Source organism: Convolutriloba macropyga, chromosome 2 (genome assembly GCF_964194025.1).
Source record: "Convolutriloba macropyga chromosome 2, txConMacr16.3, whole genome shotgun sequence".
In the NCBI taxonomy this organism is placed as follows: Eukaryota; Metazoa; Xenacoelomorpha; order Acoela; family Convolutidae; genus Convolutriloba; species Convolutriloba macropyga.
Window position 1 is genome coordinate 43,885,884 of NC_134469.1, and position 20,218 is coordinate 43,906,101.

At 34.6% G+C, this 20,218-nt stretch overlaps 1 protein-coding gene across 1 annotated transcript in view; it reads left to right on the top strand.

The window, feature by feature from the left end:
• The first annotated feature begins 243 nt into the window (after positions 1–243).
• LOC142358692 (uncharacterized) overlaps positions 244–20,218 on the top strand; it is a 36,004-nt gene continuing 16,029 nt past the window's right edge. The window contains exons 1-2 of the mRNA XM_075410210.1: positions 244–418; positions 5,414–5,657. Coding sequence (XP_075266325.1) covers positions 377–418; positions 5,414–5,657 — 286 coding nt within the window. The 5' untranslated portion in view covers positions 244–376. The remainder of the gene's footprint in view (positions 419–5,413; positions 5,658–20,218) is intronic.

Here is a 20,218-nt window from a genome sequence, read left to right on the forward strand (position 1 = left end):
CCTATTTTGCCGTGTATCATAAACGTGTACTCATATTCCCTTTTATTGTGTAGTGGGTTTGGTTGCCAAGAGGCGTTTTGTGATTAAGGGGAATTAAACACATGCTCCATTTGATCTGTTTTTGTTCAAACGGAGATTAATCGCGCTTTATGACTCGAAAAACTGTCTGCGTTTCAATGCTCTAAACAGGTATAGATAGTAACAGTGTTTGTAGTATTAGTTATGGCACTGGTAATAACCAACATTCACTATTATAACAGATGGAATATGGCATATGAGACGCTTCAAAGGAGAATATGAATGCTCATTCCTGCCTCGAAAAAGATACAATCTAATTTAAATTTCAATTCTGTAGTAGAATTGTGTGGGCAACAAGATGAGCCAATTACGCCACTCTCCTGCGACTGTTCCTTGTAAAGTAAGTTCAATTACTTATTGTCAGAACATTTGGAAAATTCAAAACAATCTGTTTCAAATAAAAAATATTTCTAAATTTCAGAAATGGTTCTGCCTAATTTTATTCATCCTATCAGATCAACATATTTGGGACGATTAAGAAAATATTAGATGGGCTTTATAGTATAACTGAAAGTTGTGTTTAATCAAAAATGCGCAACTTTTCTTTAAAGTAATGGCTGTTTTGTTAAATTCACTTGAAAATCAAATGTATTTTTGCATTATGATCTTGCAAATGCTATGAATCCTGCTATATAGATATATCATCTATTGCTTTCTCTCAAATGTATATCATGAAGCAATGCTTTGTTTTGTTATCTTCCGCCTCAAAAAGTTTTTCTCAAAGCTTACTGCTCAAATAACAATTGTTGATTTTAATTTGAGCTCCTTGTTTAATTAACATTATCCTGTAAAGTGGAAAATTGCGTTTCAGTGGAATGCAATTCAGTTGCAATTCAGTGATTAAATATGTTAAACGTCAGAAAGTTTTGATGAATTGCCATGCCGTCAGTGGTTCCAATTTTCAAAAAATTATGAAAAAATTATTTAAAATTTTTTATTGAATAACCTATCCAGATTTAAGTCTCATAACACTTCGGTGCTCAACCAGTATAATTTGATAATAAAATGAGATTTCAGTTCTGAAAAATTGAGTATCAAAAGTGGTTTAAGTTCCTTTATGTGCATTTTATCCTCATTATAAAAGAAATTGAGTTAATTGAGTTCACCCAGACTGATTTTATCCAGTTCAGTCTTAAAAATTACTCGTGCACCAAAACTAGATCCGAGCAACATAATATCAGTTTTTGTGGATAATAAATGATAATTATTACAGTAGTATACAAGCTTTTTATACTTAAACTAGTTTGTTGGTTATTACAAAAAAACACTTAGCTTAGAAGTTAAAACATGCTACACAAATTGAACGTTGCAAGAACGCACGCGGAAGTTTGAACCTCAGATAAAGCAAACATTGTTGGCGGGAATTAGGCAGAATGGATTATTTTTCATGCATTAAATATTACTCAAAATTCAAGAGTAGACGGTGTAAATTGGCACTTGTACATAGAACTGGTCATCCACAAAAGGAACAGAATATCTTAAGACTAACTAAGCGCTGATTTGCTATGCGAACCTCCGGGTGGACGCAATGAAATCAGAAGATATGGAATGTTAAAAACTGGATTAATTTCATCACGTGAAACCAAATACTTCGTAGAGTTTTTGCAAAAGCTGATTAGAAACCCTGCGTTAACCATTGAATCTGATCGGATTACATTTTTCTCAAAAATAATGTATGGTGAAATTAAACTAATGAATCAATGGATTTAAATGAATAATCCTGTACAGATTTTTCTTGAACGTAAATGGTTTTCAGTGATGCCCCTATTCTTTCAATGTGCGCTTTATCTTCTCTATAATTTTTTTAAAAAATGCTGACTGGTTTAATCTATTTAACAAATCTAACGTTTTCTGTTATAAAAAACAAGGAGGTTAGTTAATGTGCGTTCACGTATGATGCTCTGATCCGAGCTCATCTACATTTTTGATTTAGTTGTCAACCAAATGAAGAGATAATCCAAAAATACGTTAAAATGAGTTAAAAATATTGTTACATACAAAAACTGCTAGCTGAGTTGCATGATGCTATGGCTCATTACGGCGCGCAGTAAAAAGGATTACGAGAAAAAAATAAAGAAAAATAAGTAACAAGAAAATTTTTACGGCAGAACTCAATAAGTAAACACCTAATAACAACATCGAAATGGAATCAGATAAAACCTTAACAACATAGGCTAACTTTTACTCATTTACGCCGCAGAAGGAATTTGTCTTTAATGAGACTGCACAACAAATCGACAAAACGAAGAAAAAACGAATTAAATTTCAAAAATCAGTCAACGTTTTTAAAAACAAATAATTTCAAACGTCTTAAAACTCCTTAGATTTCAACGAAATAATTCACAACAGAATTACCTAAAAACGCATTACAAAACCAATGGGGTCTCTGTTAGTTATACCGAGCCAAAGAAAAGGGCTAAAGATGCAGAAAAAAATTCAACCATTTGCGAAAACACAAATTATAGAAGACATTACAATCATTAGCTGTTATGTGAATATTGTTTTCTTTTTATTTCAAATGTTTTTTATTCGTTCAGCTAAATTCTTGCTATATAAAAAAAATTACTTGGTCCGCATTTACAATTTTTTGAGATCTGTTATTACGCGCAGGTGCTAAAAAAAGAGAAAAGAAAAACAAATATTGACCACTCACAAAACTTTTATGAAATCGCATAATGTCCAACAATCAAATAATCAGTGATAACATAATATCAAAAAATACTTTCAATTTTGAATTACAACAAATTGGATAGCAACTCTCAATGATCAGAATAAGTTACAAGTTGACGAATAAAACAACAAAAACTGAAAGGTTTAAAGAATTTTTTGAAAACGAATAACATCATAGTTTTTAAGGCTAATCGCAATAAAAAGCATTGTATAATATCAATGGTTCAATCCCCAATTAGAATCTTATAGGATTTCCCAGCAATTTTACGACTATATAAAGAGTGAAGAAAACTGTGAAAAACATCAAACTCGAAAAAAACGAGTGAGAAATGTGTGGAAAACATTGAAATATAAGATCTCTTCAGCAAAGACAATTTCCAATATTACTTACTTTTTTTAACAAAATAATTCTGCTTTTTTCAAACAATATGACCAACTTCAAGAAATCAATGAATATGAACAAATCAATTAAAACAACAAAGTTTTTTTATAAAAATCTTAGTGTCAACGAAATTAACTTCAATAGCTTCAAACTGAGGTCAATAAATACGGCAAACTAAGCCTGGATGGGAAAACGATGATTTCTGTTGTTCCTGAGTTATCAATAAAGTATCACAAATGTCTGATGGCTATGAAAACAACAACGAATACGGGTAAAATTCTCAGTAGAAAAAGGCAAGAAGAAAGTTTTGAAGCCATTAAAACCATAAGTTTTTGTCAGAAATTTTTATTTATGGTCCTATGTACGTCTTTCCTAAGCCCATGGGAGTTTCCAAAATATTGATATTGTGATAAGAATTAAGATGAAACCGAAATTATCAGAAAAATTTTGAACAATTGTCATCGAAGTCATGAAACGAATAAATGGAAGAAAAAACCGCTAACCAGATTAATTTTGGTTGAAATAGAGAGGAAAGGGATGCTGCCACTACTGAGATTGACAACAATTCACAAATATAACTTTCAGGTCAGTTAATACTTAAAGAAGTTCTTTTTGAAGAATTACTTTAAGTCTTAACAGACATTAGCTGTCCACTCAAAGCACTAGATAGGTTCACTTGGTGTTCGTTAGGAAACCTTTTGAACTTTTAGTTGAGTAGTCTATTTAATAGGACTACAAATTTTTAAAATATCTCAAAAAAACCAAAATTTCTTTGAAAATTACTCAAAGATTTAGAATTGATTGAAAACATAGCGATTCATTGAAAAAGATATTTTTGTTCATTGCGCATCATTTGATTTTAAAATTTTTTAATTGAATCTTGAAATGAAAACTGAATAGTCTCCAAGTGACAAAAAAAGGATAAATTTTCCTAAAAAACAGATCTCAAATAGAATTCGGAATTTTTTATTGTAAATTTCCTTATGAAACGATAGCCCTTCTATCGCCTTTCCTCTAATCGGAGCAAAAAATCGATTCGTTTTGCTGCGTGAAATGTAATTTTGAAATAATATTTTTAGCGAAAAATCTTAATGTGAACAAAAATTACGTTAAAAGTAAACAAACTCATGCCAAATATCACATTAAACTGTAAACCTCGATAACTCCTCAAAAAAACCAAAACTCAAAAAATTCTTTTTAATTTCGATTTCTATGTTGGTCGAGCTTTTTAATGATACCACTCACATTACTCTACAATGAGTATATCAATCGGCCAAAATTGACTCAACAAAAAGCCCCCCCCCACAATTGTGGTCGGAACAATAAGTTAAGATTTCGATTGGTTGAAGCGCCACTGTTTCAGGGCCACAATTTCTTGAAATATGATTCTCTCTTTTAAAATCAGGCAGAAAAGCTATTGACCAATTCCCAGGGCTTTAATTAAGGTTGGTAATCAATTGGACCTTCCGCAACTTGACAGTTTTTGTAGTTTTTTTCTCACATGCGGGTACCATGACTTACTTTCTGCATCTTGAAACACACGCTTCAGTTTGTCAAAAAAGGGTAATGAGTACAAAAAAGAGTATTTTCACCAGAGTAAGGAAACAGTTCTCAGCATGGTAAGGCCTTCACTAAACTTCATTCCGTCATCATTTCCAACAGTTGTTGACAATGTTTGAGATTCAAATGATAGAGAGCTTAACTACCTTCTTCAAAGATTTGAGAGACGTTTTTCTATGTGCCGATTCTGACTTAGTAAACGTTGGTAGCTCATATATAGTGAACTTAAACAATTTGCTCTTTGAGGCACATTAAAGCAGACTGTAATAGTGTTATGTTGAACTTTCAGTTTCATTAGTCCACGAACGATTTTATCCTTATTTTTGATGGTGTCTCAGTTAAGTAAGGTGTAAGTGATTGGATGTTATCGCAGCCATCAAACCTTGAGTCCTGTAACGGTTTATCAATTGATTAATAAAGCTCCGGTATAAATCTGGAACTTCAACTCCGGCAAATATGTACAAGATTGGATTTAAATATAGCACGATTTGATTGTAACTTTGATCAAAAACAAGACATGATCGGTTTTGAACAATAGTTTAAAAAGCAAAACTGACAAATACCTGAGGCTTTTTGATTAAAATTATGCTTTTTTATAATCGTACAAAATGAAGGTTTTTTCGTCGTTATTTTATAGACATTAAATTTTGACCAGATTAAGACGGTTGAAAACGCGTAAAAGGAAAGGTTTCAATTGTTTTATCCACCCTTTTGTTAATTAAGATGACGATACACGCGGACAAAGCCGAAGTTGCGGCAAGACTGCTGAAACTGTACGAGAGCACAGCCAATCCTCAGTTCAGAAGACAGTGCCTCAAAATGATCACATCTCTAACTACCCCTACAGTCAACTCTAGCAGTTCAACTTCTGCTGTTGGAGGTGGAATTACACGGTGTAAAACTGCAAAGGGTGACGACAGAAAGCGGTCTAAAGTGTCCATAGACTTGGAGGCACAGAAACAATCAGGTTCGAGAAGAGCAAATTACCTTTTTACCACCTTGATATCCCTATTGATAAAAAATATTCATCACTGTAAGGCCAACTATATTGATTGTAATTTTGATCAAAACAAGACATGGTCGTTTTTGAACAATATTTTTAAAGAAAAACTGACAATTACCTCAAGGCAATTTGATTAAAAAAATAATAACTTAAAAATTGGAAAATTATTCACAAATAAATAACTGAGCAAATCATTAACTTAACTTCGAAATTTGAATAGTAAAACATTCAAAATTGTCAAAATTCTAAGAAGCGTCCTGAAGCAGTAGTGAATTTTTCATCGGCTGCAGCTATTTTATGAACAAAAAAATCTGTCAACTCAGGTAGAGACGTCACCCATAATAATTGCTGACAACATAAGACAGAAAATATATTTCAGCACTTACAAGAATGAGGTTAAAAAATAATTCAACGAATTTATAGTCAAAGAGGAAAAATTTTTTGATGTAAAAATTGAGGCATTTCTTACATTAACACCCACTGAGGCCTCTGCCCAGCATGGGAGCTGTACCCAACATTATGCAATTTATGTTTCATTTTTTAGATATTATCATTTTGAAAGATCTTGATAAGCTTACTTATTGCCGTATCATTAGTTACTTGTTTTTTTAAATTTCTGAGCATGTTTTTTTTCAATGGTAATTGAAGCAATTTATCCAAAACAACGGGCCCTTCAATGTTGAACGGCTTGACTTTTTGGATTAAATTAAGGTAAAAATAGTGAATTGATATATTCGGATTCAGTTATCATAATGAGTTTACAACGAATGCACAACGTCATTGTGGCATCGATCCAAAATGCTTTGCATATTTATTATTCGAAAACAGTTTGAGCAATAATGCAAAAATCATTCACTAAGTCATCATTGAACGATCTTGATGGTTAAATGAATCATAAGAAAATTTGTTTTACAAATTGTTTCAGTTAAGCAAAATTGTTATTATTCCGACCCACTTTTGGGGGAGGAGCTATATGCTCAAACGGGTTTTCTTTGTTCAGTCAACTTTGACCGATCGCTATATTCATCATGGAGTTGCAAGTGGTATCATTAGAAAGCGCCCCTCCAGTTTAAAGTATGGACGTTCAAACAATTTTCGATAATCGATTTTCTCAGGGAGCTATTGAGGTATAAATTTTTGTGAATAATAGACAGAATTTCATTGTTTAAATTCAAAAAATTCACAATTTTTTTCTACCATATTGCCAACTTGTTAAGACCAATGCTAGCAGTTTTACTTTTACAGGTAGAGGAGTCTGACCAATTGGTTATATCCAAGTCTTTTGGTTAAAATTTGTGCAAAAATTTGTGCAAAAATGCAGAAATTTTTAATCAAAAATAGCTCGAAATACACTTTTTCATCCCAATTTGTTTGAAGTGGAGACCTATCATCTGCTGTCACAATCTTTGGAAACTCCCCATAAAATAAAAAATCATACGTTCGTTTGCCATAGGAGTTTTCTCCAATTAAAGTTTTGCGGGTTTTTCGAAAAATTAAATAAAAAATTATATAAAAAATGCATCATTTATTTTTAGATTATTGAAATACTTAATCTGCTATTAGATCTAATTTCCAAACATATAGAAAAATTAGTTGTTTCTGTTAATGCACAGCAAAAACAAGCTAGGTTTTGCCTGATCTTGGATTCTTACAATCAATAATTATTCGGTTTTTATTGGGGCAATATCTTTTTCAAAATATTCTCGAATTTTGTTTTTTTTTCATTTTGATAAGTGACGAGAATGATTTCAAATCAGGGCCCAATAATTGACAAATTCTATATAGAACAAAATGATGTCAAATTAAATATGTTATGTCTTGAGAGAAAATCGAATAGTTTTTATGGCTTCGGCAATGTGTTTTCATAAACATTATTTCTTTTCGTTGATTATGTCTCTTACGACTTCAAATAAATTTAATTTAAGAAAAGTTCAGTGAAGCTTTGAGAGTTGCCAATGTTTATTTTATTTGTGTCCACATTTAGCTGGAAATATAGTCTCAATATATAAAGCAAAATTTATTCCATTTGAACTAACAAGTGCTATCCATTGTGATTTTCTTACTACTAACCTGATTTCTTACTACTAAATTTTATATGAAATCTGATTGAAATTATTTTTCTGTTTTGATGTGTTATTTGTGCTTTTTTAAATTATTGCATTGGAGGTTGTTCCAATTGGCATTGAACAAAAGCGCAAAACAACATCTTTAAGATAAAATCTCAATGAAAATCTTATAGTTTCAACGGCTGCGAAACCGTTGTCTCGCAAAAAATTTTTACAAGTTTTTCGGTATTTTTTTCCTATAATTGTTGGCTTTTCCTGTCGTACAAACTATTTTTTCCAATCAAAAGGTTCAAAAACATAATTCCTTCTGTGGATGTTTAAATGAATCCATCTAATAATTTTAGTTTATTGCTAAGGGTTTTAAGGAATTTCAGTCATTTTAAAAAAAAGTGTTTTTTGTACTTCCCAATTTCTAACCTCTTTGCCGACAAGAAATGGATTTGTCGTTTTATTGACAGAACAATCCTTTTGCTTCTGCTTTTATTTTGACTAATGTCTCTAGAGCTTAGAATTTTTTTTTTCTTAGGAATTTCGTGAGTCTTCGATACTGGTCGATATTTGTGGTCCATTTTGTTGTCTTTATCTAGACGACCTTTTACAAAAGAGACTCAATTGAAATCAAACGGTACCCATACAAAAAATTTAAACAACTTTTTTTAATTTAAAATTCTCAATGGTTTTCAATGTTTTGGTTTTAGGATACGGATTTCGATAATTTGTTTAGGAATTTTTTAATTCTGTCCGTGTTTGTTGTTTTGCGTTGTCTTAAGTTTCAGTCTCACTAATGACGTGCAAATGGGTTTCCTGGGCAGATGCCAGTTATTGTGTTTTTGCCTCAATTGACTGTTTAAGGTTTCTTTGGTTTCTTGAAAAAATTTGTTTAAAGAAATTCAGTCTATTTATTAGCTTTGTTTTTTATGTTATGTTGTAGCTGGGTCTCTGTAACGCCAACCAAGATCCAATCTTTGTAAGGTTCAATTTCAATCTATGATTTGTTTGCTTTGTTAATACTCACATTCAATAGAAAAGTGTCAGTTTTGGATGTTTGCTCATTTCTGAATGTTTTTTTTTCCTTGCCACAAAACCTCACAAATGGGGTTGCCTATTTGGTGTTGGGTAAAATGCGCAATTTAAAATTTTTAATGTTTTTCCTGCATAAAATATGGTTTTAACGGTTACAATACTTCGTTCTTGTTAATATACTTTGATTTTTTTTCTGCTTTTGCCATTCTTTTGTAATTGTCCCATATAATTTGGATATTGACAGGACCCAAATATGAATTAACTTTTTTTATGAACTGGTTTTAATCTCTGTAAAATTGGCTGTCAAAAAATGGAAATTTGGTGTTGAACTTTTTCCTTTTTGCTCTCCTTTGTTGACCTGGTACCAAGTCTCATTATTAACTTGTCTGATATCATCTCTAATGAAGTACAGGTTAATTTGTTTAACTGAGGTTTTATCTGAATTCTTTTTCATTGTGTTATTCAATACTTTTTTAAGTATTGACATTGTGTTTCGACCTTAATTAATGTTTGCTTTTAATTGAATTTTATGTTTGTCTTGTCCAGTTCTCGCATTAATGGCTAGTTTCATCGGCACTCTAATCCGGCATTCTTTTCACTTTGTTGTTTGTTAAACGATATGAGAAGTATGAATTTTTCTATTTCTTCCTGATTTTGTAGACAATTAAATCAGAACGTAGATGAGCGGGGTCGGAACATTATGTGCAAACTTACATTACCGAACCTCTTTGTTTTGATTCTTAAAAACAACTTGAAAAACACTTAAAAAATCTTTTTTATGAGAAGTACAAAAAAAATATTTAATTTCAAAATGCGTTACCAAATAATTTAAAATCATTTAGGTCGTTACAGAATCTTGTCACCTGACAGATATATTTGTTTTTGAAAATGCATGAGCACTCTTCCAACGTCCAAGCATGGTGGAATGGAAGAAAAAAATTAAAAAGATATCCACCTCATTTTTTAAGGCTTTATATCATAAAGTGTTGGTAAAATGTTTCTTCAACTGATCTCTCCATATTTAGTCAAATTTGGTCAATCGATATATTGATCATATAAAAAATTGTGAATAACTTCAATGAAAAATCCATCATGCGGATATAAATCTTGATGAGGATCTTTTGTTGTTTAGCAAAGACTGAATTTGTGCAGGCACGTCGTTTATTTTGGCACCAAAATTGAGAGCTTAATCGAAAATCTCCATACTTTGTGCTTAAGTTGACTCCAAATTCTCAATTCAGCTGTTGGAAAGCATATTTGTAGAATACCTAAAACAGACCTTTTATTCAAGTTTGCTGTTTTCAAGAGGTATGAAGTTCGGCTCTTTGAGCGGCTATTTTTATAGAGGCAAGAGTGCCACCTGCTATTTTGTTTTTTCTCTTATTGTATGCCTCCAGGTTCTTCTATTTGAACTTATTAAAGAAAGGAAAGGGTATAAAAATAAAATCGAGTTTAGTGGGTTTAAATTGCGTGTTTTGCAAAGTTCATAGTTCAAGGATTTGCAAAATTTTCCATACCTTCGGCGACCTTGCACTGAGCACTTTTAATTGTGTATACTGAACGTGCTCTATCACAGGCGACCTTTCCCACACTTCATAAAAATCTCAATTTGAAATAATTCTTAAATAATTCTTAAAATAAATCTTTTCTCACTTTTTCACAAAAAAAAACCAATTTTTTTATCAATTTTGTAAATGATATTGTTTAAACATCTATTTGTTTTTTTTGCAGAGGCAAAAATAGAACAAATAAAAAATTTAAACCTTTAGAACTGCCTAAACACTGGATTTTTTCTCTCTGTTCACTTCCAAAGTTTTATTACCATTGGCAAGCTCTTAAGACAATTTTTGCGGGTCGTGTTTTATGAGAACTTTATCCAGAAATAATTTTTGAGAACGTATAAATTTGATTGCACCAACTGTCTATCTTCTTTTCAAACAAATTTCAGTGACAATTTATCAAAATTGGGATTTCAAAACAAAAAATTGTCCTTTATAAAAAGAAATAAGGCCCAGTGAATATATTTAAATTGTCTAAAGTTTCTTTTTGTCATACTTCAGTGGTACTCTTTGCTTCTGTTTTAAACAATAACAATCTTTAGTCAAAGCATTTTAAAAACTGTTTGTTCAGACAACAATAGTTTACGATTGAGGCTGTATTTTATGTTTTCAGCGTTGCCAATTTCATGAACAGAAACAGTTGATAGTGGACAAAATAATATGAACGAAACCAAAACAATTTATAAGAAAGACAGTTTTCCCTAAAGTCTAGCATAATCGCATAGTTTTACATCTGTTCCAAAGAAATTTTCTATAGGTATACACGTAGGGCATCATTATTCCATAGTTTTTAGGAGAAAATCCTGTTGCTGTCATTTTCTCCTTTGACCTCTGACAATTGTTTACGCTGTTTTTAGAATTTTATACCTTCAAAAAGAACATAACGACGGTATGGCAGGCTGGTATGGAACGCCGCTACTGCGGTTATTTTATAATGTAACATTTATTATATCCTATTTCCCCCCAAATTATATTTCCATATTTAATGCAGCGCTGCTAATATGAGTAATATGAGTAATCCTTGCTACTCCCAATTTGTAGCGTTGTACGTACGTACTTTTATACTGCCTTTTTCAATCATTCGCTCAGATTAAACCTCCACGTACGAGTTAATGTGTAAACCTGAAATATTATGTCCACTTTTGCTACACATCTATCTTCGAGTAAATTCATCTTATTAAACACAAACATTTTTTAAACAAGCATTGGAACTACGACATAATAAGATAAGAATCCTAGTGTAACAAAAATTCAAAAGAACTAAAAACTAATTAGCACCAAACCGGCTAAAACAACTGGTGCGACCAGTGAGGCACTGATAAAAACGCTTTGTACGACGATTCGGAATTTCAAAACTTAAATTTCAAACAAAACTATAATTCAAATGAGCAAGTTTTATACGATTAAAACTTGTCTCTGGTGATATAATCACCACAAAACACAAGTTGTGTATCAACACAACTAAAAACAACAAAGTGCAACTTTTGGTACGGATATGATCCGTTGTTACAAAAAGCAACAAAATAATCGAAAGGCACAAAATTTTTTGCTGAAAATTTAGGTAGATAAGATTGTACTGATATTGTATTCCTGGACAAAAGAGGAATTCGTCTGAGACGAATTCACCAAAGATCCCAGAACACAGTCACTAATTTTTCAGCTTACTATTAAAAAATAATTAATTTCTGTGTTGTCTCTCCTGCCTAATTTCAATTTCACCTTAAAACTTAACAAGCTTTTAATCTGTTCCTTTAAATTTTCAATCTAAGCCCTTAACTTAATAAAGATCCGTGTTCTCTCGAAGCCTATGTCTAGTTTAACACATCTGTCTAAACTTTATTTACTGTTTGACTTAAACCTAACTAACTATAAACATTTAAACGCAATTTATTCCTTTCATTCGAAGTTTTAAACTAGTTGAACGTTGTAGTAACTTGCTTGTAGCTTTTATCCATGCCCTATATCTTACTTTAAACTGTTTTAACATCACTTTAAACTACACTTGGGTTTGCCTGTTCTTTCGAAGTCCTGAATTAGATGATCAAGACTCGCCTGGCTTAACTCCTAATTATTTCCCTGTGTTGACGAAAGTTCTTTTTTAGTCTTAGACTGGTTGAACAAGTAGACAGTTTCCATTGAATAATCTTTAATTATTGATTATACCTATAATTCCTCTTCAATTGTATAAAGACCACAACTCTGTCACTCTTGACATGGCACAATAGGTGGCGTATCCAGAAATTGCTCTGGAGAAATTAACTGGGCTGGATTCGAGCGCAGACGCTCAAGCCTTTATTGATCTCATAGAGAGGAAGATCGTTTTCATTCTAGGTCTTAGACCAGACGACGCAGATGAGCAGGAATTGTTTGACCAAAGGCGAAAACAGCTTTTTGGGTCCAGTGCTGCGTGGTCCCGCTCAAGATTGGTTTGGAGCTCTAAACGCAGCAATTGCGTGGAACGATCTAAGAACACAATTCATAGACCACTTCACAGATGGTAAAAACAAGTATCTCCAACAATTTGAAGCTGAATCTCTCAAAAGACAAGATAATGAGCCCATTAAGGGATTCATATACAGAGTGACACGTGTAGTAGATAAGGGCTGGTCGGATCTTGAAGCTGACGAGCGCGCTCAGAAATACAAAGATTTCTGTTTGCGGGGACTTGTTCCAGCTGCTCTTAAGCAAAATGCATACCGTCACGTAGTTCCGACGTATCCTGGCAAGCTAAAAGGTCATAAATAAAGACCTCAGCTATAGCGTGAGCATTAGTATCACTGGAGTCCAAAGTGGAAAATCTGATTGACGGTTAGCTAACGTTGAGGATCAACTTAAAAAGATGACCAAGTTATTGCAAACAAACAAACAAAACGCCACTTATAACCCAAATTAGCCTCGAATGAGACAAAATAACACCAGGTTCTGCAAACATAGCAAAGAGAATAACCACACAATTAAATACTGTGATAAACTTAAAAATAAAAAATCACGAGCGTAGCTGACGATCTCCTCAGTATTCAGAAAAGTACTCTGACAATATCCTAGCAGACTGCCACGAGACCGAGCATCAAGCAATGACTACCAAAGCTCAGTTAGATCCAGAAATTCTTCATTTTCCCGTGTCACAAAACACTAATTACCACGATCGCGACAGAGGAAGATACTCAAATGAATTCAGAAGAAAGCAAAACGATTATGATAATCGTGGATACTCTGGTAGTAATCACAGATCTGACAACCGAGAAGATTTGCGACAAAGCCCCTATCCGAGAAATCAGTGAGAATCTCGATCTCGTAGAAGATATTGACAAGATTCTCGACATAGGTCACCGCAACAATACGACCGGTCACAACGGTCCAGTACTTTGAACAACAAGACGAAATAAATGCAATGTTCGATTACATCAAAACTAAATCCCCGTTAAACCATTCAAACAAAGCTGAAAAAGCCATTAGTTTTTCAAAAAGTCAACATTAACTTCTTCCAAAAGTCAACATGATCTAGTGCAATTTGATTTGCGAGATAAAGAAAAAAAATTACGCATAGAAGCCCAGTTTCTGGTAGATACTGGCGCTGCAAACTGCTCTTTGATAAACTACCCTACTTACAACGAACTTGCAAAACTTCAAAACCTAAAACCTGTTAAAACGGCTGTAAGTACCTGTGGTATAAATGGGGACAAATTAGACATCATCGGTTTTGATTATAGCATCTCTTCATTTCGATATTGAGGGAAAATACCCAATTCGCCATAAAGTTTGGATCTTTGGCCCAGGATCACGAGTATAACATATTGAGAATTGATTTCCTTTCCCATTTCGAGGAGTCGCTCAAGTTCTCCGATCTTGCACTTTCCTTGAAAGCCTATCCCGGACAGTGGGTGGCGTTGAGCCCAAAAAGTGACAAGAAGTTTCCCTTCGTCAGTGAAAATAGACTGTTTGGTTTTTCGGAAAACATAACGATTGCACCAAACTCAACGAGAGTTGTCTCCATTTACCCTCAAGAGTCTCCTAAGGTGTTCTCTCCAGGAACCATGTGCATATTACACACGAGTTTTCGAGATGCCGGAGTCTACACTTTCAATGTTTACTGTAGATCGCCAGAGAGTCAGATACCTATAATGTTAAACAGTCCAAAATCATACAAAATAACTCTACCGACTGAGAATCTTGGGTATACTGTGCTGAATATAGATCGCAATCAGAACAATTCAACAGTTTATTCAATCACTAACAACACTGCTTTCGTCGACGAACTCAGAAACAATTATCCTCAATTTGAGGAACATTTTGAAGTGAGCATGGTCTCACAAACTGTCTATGACGACAAAGAATTGGAGATGTTCGGTTGTGAACAGACCGAATTGGAAACTGATTTCTCTGCCGAGTCCAAATCTCTCAGACCACAGGCCGAAATCAATAATCCAGTCCATCGAACAAAACTGTAGTGAAACCGAACTAACAGACGATGAGCTCCATCTCCTCTTCCGGATTTTGATGAGCTATCAAGATGTATATTCGCATCATAAGTATGATGTCGGGAAAATTCAGCAGAAGTTTCATGCTAAGCTAAAGGAGAACTCAGAACTGGAGAAGCAAAGAGCTTCGAGAGTCCTTTTGCACTATCAAAGCAAATTGGAAGCACTACTGGAAGAACTCCAGAGAGCTGACATCATTCGTGAAATGGGAGATGACATCGATATGGGTTCCATGTTTATTAATCCTATCATCATTTTACCGAAAGGTGATACTATCAAACTTGTAATTGATGCTCGGCTCTTGAATTCAATCACGGATTTGTCATCCTATTCTTGGCCACTGGAACTTTTGAATCTTCTGTTAACAAGGATTAACGGCAAGTACTTCGCTACTAGTGACCTTCTATCCACAAATAATCAAGCCCCCTCTGACCAATGAAACCCAAAAGCTTGCGAGCTTTGTCATTTGATCTAAACAGTTCACTTTCAAGCGTGGCTTCTTTGTTCTCTGCGGCCTGCCATAATTCTTTAGTCGAATCATGACGATACAGTTCGCTCCGTTAATCAAACGCAAGAAAGCGGTAACCTAAATTGAAGATACGTTAATGCAAGTTGACACTAAGTCGTAAATGATGGACATCATTTAAGAGTATCATCGTCTACTTAGGGCATCAGAACTGAAAGCGGCACCTAAGAAAACAAAGTTCTTTCTCAGAAAAGTTCAATTACTAGGGCACGTTGGTTCACAGGGTGGTATTCAACCAGTTGCGAAGAAAGTAGCTGCCCTCAAAGCGTTGAAGTCTCCAGAGACCAAAAGAGATGTTATGCGTGTGTTAGGTTTTCTAGGATTCTACAGTAATTATATTAAAATTTTCAAATTTGCATGTAGACTCAAATCCCTTCCATGAACTATTACGAGAAAATGTACCATTGGAGTTTATGGCATTCATGAAACCTTATTCAACGATTTGAAAGACAGAATAAGTGAGGATACAATTCTTGCTATCCCCAGTGAACGTTATCCTTCCACATCCATATAGACACCTCGAGTGTTGGAACATGATGAGTCCTAAATCAAGAGTACCCAGAAGGAAAAAAAATTGTGTCGTTCGATTTAAGAATATTTAACAATTCGAAGCAAAAGATGTCCACAATTGACCGAGAACTCTGTGGAATAGTCTCTGCCTTACAAGCTTATGAATAATTGATTATCGGCTCCCCATTTCCCATTTATATCTACTGAGATAACCAATCTTGTATCTTTGGGCAAGGCATGGAAGACTATCGCATCGGTTTTTCCGTTATAAGTTAATCATAACTCTTTTCCAGAATTCTCCCGGAGGTTTCTGAGCTTAGCCATTGAACCAGATACGAATCTCGTGGTGCATCAAGAACCAAAAATCTCTTTGCCCCGAAGTTTATTCCTGGTTGTTTTTGCCCTTGCACATAGTCACCTCTTAGGTGGTCATATGGGTGTAGAAAAGACTATTCCAACTTTGAAACGATACTTCTACTGGCCTGGAATGCAAAAATAGGTCCAAACACTTGTTAACGATTGCCTTATTTGTCAGAAAAACAAGCACAAACCCAGTCAACAAAACCAAGCAGCCCTTGAAATTTGGAACGATGACATCCCATTCCCGATGCACATGGTGCATATAGGTCACAAAGGTCATGTCAGCCCTTCCAGCAAAGGCAAAAAGCATTGACTTGTTGTTGTGGATGCATTCTCCCGCTTCATTCAAGTTTATGCGGTTAAATCAACCTCAGCATCAGATGATATCAAAGCCCTTGAAAAGTTCACTACAACATTTGGAACACCACAAAAGTTGGTATACGACCGAATTACTGCCTTCATGAATCACGACTTCACACATTGGTTAACAGAATTGGGAATAACACATGCACCCAGAACAGCCTACTAGCCCAGGACCAATGGCAAGGTAGAAATTCAAAACAAGCATCTTGGTCGATACTTCAGACAATTTATCTCTGACCTGGGGACATTTTGGTCCGAACTGATAGGTAATTTTGCGTTTGCCCAAAATACATTCGTTAATTACGGAACGAGTCAAACTCCGTACGAGATTGTCTTCTGTCAAAAACCACAGAACCCATTGTCACTGAAGTTGGGACATACTAGAAACCTATACCTAAATTCTTCGGCTCAATTTTGTGAAGGTTGCCTTCCCACCAGCATTCTGAAACCTTCACGAAAAACAGTGCAGTGAATCCACTCCTACTTCAACCATTATCTTCAAATTTAACTCACCGTGAAAAAAATTTCAAAAACACCTACGCAAACGCATATTCCACCTCAATAAACACACAAGACCGATCACATTTCTACAGAAAGACACAAGTTAGGTCAACCCCTTCGAGTAGGACAAAAGATTTTTCTTGAGAACCACACAGTAGATATATCAAAGAGTCAGAAATTTAATGCTCTACGCATGGGGCCTTTCACTGTAACTAAATCAATCACTAACGATTACAACGAAATCCTATTGGATGAAGATACTTTGGTGAAGAAAGTGGTCCATTGGAATCAACTGATTGAATGTTACCCAAAAAAGGAAACCCTGCCTGAGTTGTTTTCAAATTACTTCCCTTTAGATGATGAGTCTAAAACATTTTATCAAAACTTCAGCGCCGAAAAAGACAGAAAGCTGAATAAAATTTTAACCAAATGGCTCCTTCAAAACACTTGACCCATGGAAATACCACCAACAATTCTTGCACCTAGGACACAAAATGAACATCTGGGGTTAGACAACTCACTTACTGAGAAAAGTAAGTTGAATCCTGAGACACACACGGTTCAGAGACCAATCGGTTCTCATCAAGATCCAGGTGAACGATCAGCTGCTACTAGAAATACAAGTCAGTCACCAGATTGCACTCGTAGTAGATCACTTGGCCGAGTCCTTCGTATCATAGCGCGACATAATTATCATTATTAAAAAACAAAAAATTCCAAAGAGTGCGGGAAAACTGAACCAATGAGGTTCCGTCTCACTCGTTGACGTCATTCGGATTGTAAATACACACACTCAAAAACACTTCCTCAGTCCAATATTTCATCTTGCCAAAATGAACTGTTCTCTAAAAACAAAATTCTATTTCTTACCTATTACTTTTTTACTTACTCTGTTTTCTACACTCAATACTTTAACTAAAACGCAAATTCAACAGCAAGGCAAAAAGGACAATGTGTCCGAGTCATTAAAGTTTGTTCAATATGATTGCAAACGAATGCGCAAAAATCGCATGTACTCAACTAATCAAGTAGCTCGTTGCACAATTTCACCTTAACAAGTCAAAGTAGCTGACGCTTAAGTTCATGTATATCAGCGTTTATTCCGCACCTCAATAGATGCGACCATGTGCAGAATAATGATTCAACCACTCAGATTTTACTGCGGCTTTCGCACTCATCCATTGTACATAAACAATCATCAATTACCACTGACTATGTGTTGTGTGCGGATGATTGTAGACAGTCAAAAGCTACAAAAGAAGTCAATATCGTCTACTGGGATAAAACTTTCACGAAACTTTCGCTAGTATCGATTATGATGTCGAAACCCAGCCATGGGGAAATGCCGGAACAAAACGCGAAAACAAAGATGAATGCGATCACTCTGGTGAGCTAAAGCACCTAAGCATCATAACTTATTAGCAAAACATCAATTTGTCCGTAGATTTCCAAACCTTTGAAGTCAGAAACCCATTCAGCCATGAAACTGCCATGTACCCTAAATGAAGAAGGTTGCTTCACTACAACATTAGATCTACATGCTTATGTCTGGGACGCTCCAGAAAGCTGTGTGGTCACTCAATTGTTCTCCCAACCTGCTCGAATAATGAAGCATACCCCAAATTTCCCAAGCACTATATACTTCTTGGTTAGTGACAGTACTGAGCACAATGATAGCTCAAATACTATCAAGTTTCATATCAGAATCAAGGTGTTTAACCAAAAGGAAATTCAGAAAAACTTTACTGAACAAACTTCGCGAACCTCTTCGTCACATATGACAACGGTTTCAATTTGGATTCTGGGCACCGCGGGAAACCTACGAGTTTTTCATGCGGCTCTTACAGACTTTCTATTGAATCACAACAGAATCTCGAGTATTCAAGTTTAAACTATGGATGTCATCCGAACGGCACATGATATGGTGAAACTCCGTGGCAACAATTTGGTGCAGATAAAATTGACTATGAGCTGCATCTTCAGGCCCAATTAAATTTTTTATTGTTTTATAACGCTAAGCGGCTTCGCCACTCTGAGCTTACTCTCTTATGTAATGACTGTAAATTGGAGAGGACACAATTTTTAATTATTTTTGTGTAAGCTCTTCAGAAAGCTCGTTCAGCTGGTTACGTGCTCACTGGAGGTCATTTCATGTTTCTTGACACTGATGGTAGCGTTGCTTGGCTGTATCAATGCCTGAAAGTTTTTTCACCTCTGAAAATTCTTGATATATTCTATGATCGCTTCCCAATTAAGTAAGAAAAGAAAACTCACTTTATTGACCCAATTAACGGAATCACATGTCAAGGAACATATGGGAATTTGTTTCAACTGGATCTTGACGTAGCTACCTGTTGGTACCGGAACCAGCAAATGCACCTTTAATGTTTTCGCCAATGGAGATTGGTTATATTATTGAACCAGTAGAAAACGACCTACAACGGTCAGGTCTCTACTCACCTGCCCAAATAAAAGACTTTGGGACAATGTCATCCAGAATTCCGCTTCTGACAACATTCTTAAAAATTTAACAAGACGAATACTAAGAAATGGGAACAACGTCCGAAGCATGGAATTCGGAAAACTAGACCAGGCGCTTAGTTTAAATTATAGAAAGTATTTTGACTCATTCGTTTCACCTAACTATTTAACGCAGTAGTTCAAGTCAGCCTTTGTATCTGTTGCATATGATCTAGAAAAACTTGGTATTTGGTTTGCAGCTTTCCTTTTTTCAAACTTATAACGGAAATTGTTGTGTTCTTTAAAGCTTTTGAGGTTTACAGACTAACGGGAGCAACAGTTAGCTTCATCAAAATCCTGCTCGGAGTAGTTTCAATTTGTTTGTTCTGTCCATTTTCGCTTCCATGTTCAATCGCCATGGTGCAAAAGATTACGAAAACAAAGGAGGTTTTCTGCCCGTAAGCAGACCGCTAAATTCCAAAGAACGTCAGGATAAGTATGCGGAAGCAATGGAGGTAAAAATTATCCTACCATTCAAAATTAAAAGGGTGCAAGTGCACCCTTAGCACCGCCTTAAATCTCAAAATTCCAACAAACGATTTTTGAAGTGCATGTAAACTACTATAAAATTTATAGGTTGATATTCTAAAATGGTATACGAAGACTGCTAGGATTTAGT